Source organism: Heteronotia binoei, chromosome 10, assembly GCF_032191835.1.
Source record: "Heteronotia binoei isolate CCM8104 ecotype False Entrance Well chromosome 10, APGP_CSIRO_Hbin_v1, whole genome shotgun sequence".
NCBI lineage: Eukaryota > Metazoa > Chordata > Lepidosauria > Squamata > Gekkonidae > Heteronotia > Heteronotia binoei.
In genome coordinates, this window is record NC_083232.1 from 104,407,821 (window position 1) to 104,416,337 (window position 8,517).

Here is an 8,517-nt window from a genome sequence, read left to right on the forward strand (position 1 = left end):
TTTAGATCTGAATTAAACTTTGCTGGGCTTAATGTTGCCACTGGACTCAAATGACACTCATTACAGCACTACTCATCTGTGACCACTACAGTAAATGTGTCATTCCCATTAAGGATAATTTTCTATACATCCATATTTTTCGTAGCCTTAAGTCTCCCTCAGACCTCTCTTCTCCCTACTTTGTAAAGGGAAACTGCATTCCCCTTAGTTGGAATATTCTGAAGGAATCAACATTATTGGATCACATTATTAGTGATTCCCCCCTTTCATAACCTGGAAAGGTAACGGAGGACTGCATGCCCCTGCTTCACCCAAATGGTTTCCTGGCAACATTGCCCAGAGGTTGCAAACTTATCTCTATATTCTCTCACCACTTTTCCTAAAGACCTTAATAAAAAAGACCCCCAGGGCTCTTTGAGCAGGAACGCAATTCCGGCTGGCTTGGTGTCAGGGGGTGTGGCCTCATATGCAAATGAATTCCTGCTGGGCTTTTGCTACAAAAAAGCCCCAAAGAATACAGTGTTTGCACAGAGAAATTATTTGGTCTCTATTTCTGCCCTTTGAGGGAAGACAAGATTGGGACACAGCTCAAGCTTGCCAGGTCTCCGAAGCTCAGCCGGGTCAGTATTTGGAAGACAGCTTACTAAAGGACGACTCTGCAGAGGAAGGCCAGGGCAAACCACCTCTCCTCCTCACTTGTCCTGAAAGCCTCGTGCTGGGAGTCACCCGAAGTCAGTTCTGACACACACACACAGTTCAGTCTTCTTGTGTTATTTCTATGGCTGATACTTCTAAGCAGAAATGAGTAACAATGATGACAAAAGGGAATCCCTGCCTCATTTCACAAAATACTTGGAATTTTGAAGGAAAATGTTCTGAGAAGAAATCCTGTATTTTCTGATGTGAATAAATTTATTCATTTTTAAAGCCAAAATGCTTCAGTGTTTCTCCAACAAAGTCCCATCTCATATGGTCAAACATCTTTCAGCATCTAGAAAATAAAAGGTCCATTTCACCAGGTTTATCAGATTGATCTGTCTTCTAGTCCATTTGATTAGCACCTGGTCCAGTCAGTTAGTCAATCCCAACAATTGCCATTTGCACTGTGGAATGAAATCTGCCTACATGCCAAGAGCTCAGAGGCCCCTTCCCAGTTTTTAATTCTAATGTAAGCATTTGACCTGACTTCCACAGTTTTATCATCCAAAAACATAAGCCAATATAACTTTAATAAATACAGAAAACAGATCGAAGCATGCGACACTAAGCTTCTTGGAGAAACCATGGAATAAAAATGTGCTAAAAAACCCAAGGCTACTCCTTTTCACCTTATACAAATCAAACCCTTTAGGTGGCTACAAAATATATAGGCAAAAAGGACTAATTAGGCTCAAAGATCTCTCACTTTGGGGCTCTTTAATTTCTAAATCAGATCTAGAATACAAACTAGGAATGCAAGTCTTGTGGCTTCAATACTTCCAGCTGCAGCACTTAATTAGCTTCTCTGCAATACATGAAAACCTACTAACAGATTTTGAATGTTTAATCCTTTTATCTCGATCATCCTCCAAAGGCATGCTCTCAAAAGCCTACAAAATCTTGCTCTCCTTAAAGAATGACAAACTGCCGTCATACACCTCTCGGTGGCATAAGGATCTTCATTGGTCTTCCAATGTATCCCGCTCCCAAACAATACTGATTCATCTTCAATTTTACAAATGCATTTCTTGTTGGTACCTTACTCCTAGCAGAATTAGCCACACTCATCTTCAAACTCTTTTTGTTGGAAACACTGTGGTTCTAAAGGCACATACATACACTGTTGGTGGTCTTGCCAAAAAGTTTTTCAATTCTGGCAAACTGTACAACACTACATTTTCACTATCACTTCCTATCTTGTACCTCTACTGCCTGAACTTATGCTTTTAAATTACTGGGGAGACATAAAATTCCCCTCAATACGTAAATATCTTATTGCCCTTCTTTGTTCTGCTGCTAAAGTGGTTTTAGCCCATTTTTGGAAATCTGAACATTTCAGATTGGTTGTCTAAAGCTTGTGATTTTTGCCTGTTTGATAAAATTTCCTCCATCATTCATGAAAGAGAGACTGGTGCTTTTGATTCCAACTTTGAAACCCTTTGGTTTCCTTTCCTCACTTACATCTCTGATCTACCTAACACCCCTTGGTTGTCTTCCATGGCAAAATCAATTCTTCTTATCTGATTCACCTTCTTCTCCTCTTCCCTTCTTGTTCTTTTCAACCTTTTCAGTTTCTTTTTTGGTAGGCACCACTACTTGTGTTATCTTTTTTTTCTGGTGGTGGTGGTGGGGAATTCCAATTTAAAAAAATCTGGAAAAAATGTGCTAAAAGAAACCAACAGGTTCACACCCTGACCTGGGTAGCCCGGTCTCATCAGCTCTCAGGAGCTAAGCCAGCTGTGCTTAGTACTTGGATGGGAGACAATCCTCAAAATACCCATTCAGGAGGCAGGGGCAGGATTCTGAATACCTCTCTGAATATCTTCCAGACCCCAAGTAGGGGTCAGTCACCAGAGGCTGACATGACTTCCAGGTGTGTGTACACAAAAATACTGGGGGAGGGGGGAGAGAAATTAAAAGGTTCATGGCAGGAGAAAGATGACAGCCTATAGACTGTAATGGAGAGACAGCCTGTTTCATAAAGAACTGGCTCTTCAGGGCAGAATACAGCTCAAAGCTGGGCCCAGCCACAGGAAAACAGTGCTCCCCTTCCATATTAGCAAACACAGCAGCACATATGAGACTGCCTTATACAGAGCAGATCATCAGTCCACCAAGGTCACTACTGTCTACTCTGAGCAGCAGCAGATCTCCAGGGTCTCAGGTGGAGGTCTTCCTCACTGCCTAATACCTGGTTGCTTTAAACTTAAGACACTCAATGGAGAGCATCCGTATGCCAAGCAGATGCTAAACTGGCTATGCGACAGAGACAGCTTTCATCACTCTCAATGACCTCTGGATCAAGGCGGGTCAACACTGCTGTTATGAATGGATCTGACAGCACAGTCAACTACAACCTGATGATTCACTTCTTTGCTGATGGGGGGGTAGGGGGGACAGCTTTGGAGCAGTTTCATTTCTCCACGGTCAGGGACAGAGTGTGGTGCCTGGGGAGAGGGTCTCATCGCGTTGCCCTTTGGTGTGTGGTGCCCCTCAAGGGGCAATTCTCTCTCCATTGTTATTTAACATCTACATGCACCCCTCACCCAGCTGTTCCAGAGTTTCGGGCTGGGTTGCCCTCAGTATGCTGATGACAATCAGCTGTATCTGTTGGACGGCGAGCTGCATGTTGCCCCAGATATTTTGGCCAAGGGTTTGGAGGCTATAATTGGCTGGTTAAAACACAGCCGAAAACACAGCTGAAATTAAACCCACTGAAGACAGAGGTTCTGTGTCTGGGCTGGAGATCCAACTCCTGGCTCTTGACTTGAATGCTGGCTGTCAAGAGCCTGGGTGTGATTCTGGATGCCTCACTTTCAAAGGAGACCCAGATTCAGACCAGAAATATTGCTGTACTGCAGGCCTGCAGCTATGGGGGGGGAGGTCACTCCATCCACCCCCCCCCCCTCTTTTATCTGTATGGCCCCTCCATTGGAGTAGTGGTGAGCCCGAGCCCAGGCAGCAGCAGCAGCCTTGAGGAGTGAAAGCGGGCTGCCCTGGGGCGTCCTGTGCCCGACAGAAGCTCCTACAGGTGCTGCCAATCAAGCTCTGTGGGAGGCGAGGGCCCCCGGGCCGACCGTCCCACTCAAAGCCAGGCAAACTAGGGTGGAGCTGGGAGGACCAGTCAACTTGGGGGGTTGCCAAGCTGGGAAGCGACGGGGGCTCCACCTCCCTCTCACCTCACTGATTTGCAGCTTTGGAGGAGGCGGCTGGGAGCAACAGGGCCCAAGTTTGCCCTGGCCAAGCAGCAGCCGTCCCGGGAACGTTGTTGTGAGAGTTGAGGCTGAAGGGTTGTGCTGGCAGTGGGGGAAAGAGGAGGAATGAAAAAGGTGAAGGATCTATTGATTTGATGTGAAAGACTGCTGGGATTCCTGTGGGAGGGCTCAAACAGCCGCCAAAAAGGGGGGATAGAGCAAAACCCGATGCAACCAGCAGACGGGAGGGGAGAGGCTGCATAACGTAGAAAGCCCACACTGGGGTGCCCTGGACATGTTGGGGGATAGAATTCAGCACGATGAAGTATTATTTGCTCCCGGGGCACAGGGACGGGGGGGGGGGGGGCGCGCACAGGGATTGGAGAAAATAATGCACCCAGCCCCTGCTCTCTTCCTATGTGATTTTGTGCCCCACAGCCCCCTCCCCCCCACCTAAAATTTTATCCCTTGGGCTCCCCTGTCTAAAATTTTCTGGCTACGGGCCTGTTATATCAGCTTTCTCCCATCTATGCCAGGTCAGGCAACTGGCTCCCTTCCTTTCTCCTTGGTTTAGCTGCAGTGATCCATGTAATCATTACCTTCAGGCTACACTACTGTAATTTACAAGAAACTACTGTCATTTGACCAGGAAACTCCCGCATGCGATGGCATGTTTTCTTACTGGAACACCTTCATGAGCACACAACCAACCAGTGCTCCGCAAGCTGCACTGGCTCTGGGTGGAATACCAGATCAAGTTCAAGGTGCTGGTTTTAAACTTTGATACCCTTTGAAGTCTGGGACCAACATATCTTGGGGGACTGTTTCCCCTGATATGTTCCCCAAAGAGTGCTTCACTCAATGGATCGAAATCATCTGGTGATACCTTAGCTTCAGCCAGAGCCTTTTTGGCTGTGGCTCCAGCCTGGTGGACCGCTCTTCTAATTGAGATCCGGGCCCTGCAGGACCTAATGCAGTTCTTCAGGGTCTGTGAAATAGAGCTGCTCTGCCAGACCTATGGTTGGGGTGGTGGCAATTCCATCTGTATTGGCCTCCCCTCCCCTTCCCTGCCTTGCTGTTTCTTTGCTTGCCTGTTTGTCTGTTATGGTACCATCTGAATACCTACAGACACACCTGAAGTGCAATCTTTTTGAGAAGAAGATGCATTAACTCGTGTCAAACTATGAGTTGCCATCTGATTGATCGTGGTTTAAACTGCTGTAATACTGTTATCAATACCTGTTGTTACCCACCTTGAGACCTGCTATGGAGGGGAGGGAGGGCTATAAGCCAAATATAATAAATAAATAAACCACTGTCCTCTAACACTTGGTCAGTTGACACATAGAAGACAGAAGGAAATGTTTCACATCTTCAAGTCATTCACTGGAAAATACATTTTATACACTTAAACAATTTGGTGAGCAGCAGACAGCGGAGGGATGTGCGTGTGAAATTTGCTTTTTCTCATAAGCCAGAGCACATGCATACTGTATGAATACAGATTCAGGTGGGAAGCTGCAGAACAAGGTCTGAGTCCAGGGGCATCTTGAAGACCAACACACTTACATTTTTTTGTTTGTTAATTTGTATTTTGCCCTTTCCCGTGAATGGGCTCAGGGCGGATAACAACAAAATTAAAAACAATTAAAAGCTACAAACGAAAACCATAAAATACAATTAAACAAACAGCACCTCTGAAGATGATTCTGGGTCTCAGGAGATTTGAGATATACCTCTTTAAAGTATATGAAAGGGTGGACAAATGTTTAACACTAAACAAAAAAAAAAGGTGGCAAACAGCCAACCGATGAACAGTCAGAATAAAAAGCTGATTATTCCTCTCGGGCTAAGTTCATATGGCCAAAGGTCATACATGTTTGTTCTATTGCAACTTCTGCGCTGAAATAATTTCCAGCCAGTTCTGCCTGGGAACAAGAACAAAACATAACTATAAGTTAAGAACAGCAACCTTTGCCTTTGCAGTTCTTTGTAGAGTGTTTACCAGCCAGGGCCAGAGCAGGATCTGGAGACCAGGTTCCATTCCACACTCCGCCTTGGAAGCTTGGGGAGAAAACCATACATTGTCTCAGCCAAACCCACCTCACAGGGTTGTTGGGAGAATACAATGGAAGAGAGAAAAATAATGTAAGCTACTTTGGGGCCCCATTGTGGGAAACAGTGTTAAATGAAAAAATAAAAGTAAAATGAGTAAAAGCACTAGAAGAATCTGTGTGAGAAATCTCATTTGCAGGAAAAAAATTCATAGCAACACCTCATCCTCCTTTATGTGGCATTATTCTATCTTTATTTCACAGGTGCACAATAAAGTCAAACAAATCCGACCTGGATAGCCCAGGCAAGCCCAATCTCATCAGATCTCAGAAATGAAGCAGGGTCGACTGTGGTTAGTATTTGAATGGGAGACTCCCCTTGAAATACCCATTCAGGAGGCAGAGGCAGGCTTATTCAGCACCTCCCTGAATATCCTCCGGGCCCCCAGCAGGGATCAGTCACTAGAGGTCAACCTGACTTCCAGGTGCAGACACACATGCACACATAAAAATAGAAAGAAAGAAAAAACTGCCATGCAACAGCCATGACAGTTTGTCCAGCAGAGAGATGTTTTTAAGTACATTAAGTACCCTGAAATCATTCAGATTTAATTAGAATCGATTCAGCATTGTAAAGATGCCCTGAAGCACGTCCTTCTAGTTGCCGGGCTCCTAGAAAGACCGACCAACTGGGGGCTGTAAATGGCAGGGGGTGGGGAAAGGGCGTGCACTGGAATGAATCAATGTTGACAATGGCCCCTACCAGTGGGAAGCCTACCTGCACATGACCTGTATTCAGAAAGACTGTTTGGCATCCTGAGCAAGTCCATTAGAACATAATTACAGGTTACCCTGAACAATGCACCCCTGCCTCTCCCAGAACCCAGGGCTGTTTAGACCAGGGGTGTCGAACTCATTGTTTGGGCTGAGCCATGTCAGGTTGGGCTGGGCCATGTGTGTACTTATTTCAGATTAGGTAGCAGATATATACATTTTATAAAGAACACAGACAAACACAAATATATATATTTTTAAAAACTCAAAACATGCGTAAAACATTAGCACTCATTGATTTTAAAGATGCTTTCTTTGTATCTCTCCTGTGGGACTCAGGGAACTGGGCAAAGGAAGTTCTGGCTCTTTCCTTCCTTCCCCAGGGGACTAGGAGGAGGAGCCTCAGCCAATAGAAGGAAGAGTGGCTTGGCTCAGTAGCTCTGCTGTGTGATTGAGAGAGCCTGGCAAAGCAAGCTATTCCTCCCTCCTGAACAACGCACCCCTGCCTCTCTGAAGAAACCAGGACTGTTTTGACCAGGGATGTCGAACTCATTTGTTATGAGGGCTAAATCTGACATGAATGAGACTTTGTCTGGGCTGAGCCATGTCAGGTTGGCTTCTCTTCCTTCCTGAGGAGCCTCAACCAATGGAGAATATAGACGTTTTGCTCTGTAGCTCCTGTGCAGCTGAGCAAGCCTTGCATAGCAGAAGGAAGCAAAATATAGGGAGAAGGCAGCAGAAGACAGCCAGTTGCTGGGGGGGGGGGGCTGATAGGAGCCTGATTGGGCCCCTGAACTGCATGCTTCACACCCCTGGTTTAGACGCTGCGTCTCCCGGAGGCGCAGCAGCAGCAGCAGGGCCCGCAGTCCCTCCCCCCCCCCCGACCCAGCCTCGGGCCCTGGGGGGGCAGCTTCCCTGAGCGCCCAGAGTCCCCCCCCCCGGCCTCGGAGGCGGCGCTGCTGCTGGGCCCGGCCCGGGGAGGGCGAGCGGGGGGACTTGAGGCGCCAAGGCCTGAGGCGGCGCGCCCAGCCACTGCACTGACCGTCTCGGCGCCGGAGGGCTGCGGGCCCGCGCTCTGCCCGCCCATGACGCCCCGCAGGAAGTTCATCTTGGCGCCGACCCCGCTCCCTTCGCCGCCGCCGCCGCTTCGCCGCTGTCAGCAGCACCGCGCCTGCGCCAGGACGTGGCACAAAGGCGCTTCCGCCAGGAGGGGGCGGGCGGGGGCAGCAAGCGGCCCGCTCATTGGCCACGGGCGGCCACAGGCGTGATCGACAGGCCAGCCCTCCAAGCCGCCCCGCCCGCTGCCTCCACGGACCGGAAGCGGCGCGGCCTCTGCGCGACCCGGCCCGTGCTGCCGCCGGGGCCCCGCAGCCTCCGCCGCCCGGGCTGCTGGCGGCTTCCCTCCCCGAAAAGGGCGCTGGCGGCTCTCGGGGCCTTGTTGAAATCAGGGCACCTCCCACAGGCCGCCCGAGTTCGCCACAGCTGCAGAAGCAAACGAGCCTGCTGCTCCACCCTGCTTTAAAAGGACTCCGCCCTCTGCATCTTGATAGGCGCTTCGCCAAAATCCGCTCCAATAGCAAGACACTGCACCCCCTAGCGCAGTGGTCCCCAAGCTTTTTGGCACCAGAGACCAGGCCTGTGGAAGACGGTTTTTCCATGGACCGAAGGAGGGAGGGGGCCTCGAGAAGATGCAACTGTGCACTTTGTTTCTATTAGTTTGGTGTCCTGGTTAAGTGGTCGGACTCTTATCTGGGATAACCGAGCTTTCCCCCCTCCTCCACTTACAGCTGCTGGAA

General features: G+C 48.5%; 1 protein-coding gene across 2 annotated transcripts in view; it reads right to left on the minus strand.

The window, feature by feature from the left end:
• The window catches only part of USO1 (USO1 vesicle transport factor), a 128,435-nt gene extending 120,524 nt beyond the window's left edge, over positions 1 to 7,911 (minus strand). For both annotated transcript variants that reach the window (XM_060247866.1, XM_060247865.1), the window contains exon 1: positions 7,764 to 7,911. In XM_060247866.1, the coding sequence (XP_060103849.1) occupies positions 7,764 to 7,829 (66 nt within the window). In that variant the 5' untranslated portion in view covers positions 7,830 to 7,911. The remainder of the gene's footprint in view (positions 1 to 7,763) is intronic.
• Between the last annotated feature and the right edge of the window lie 606 nt (positions 7,912 to 8,517).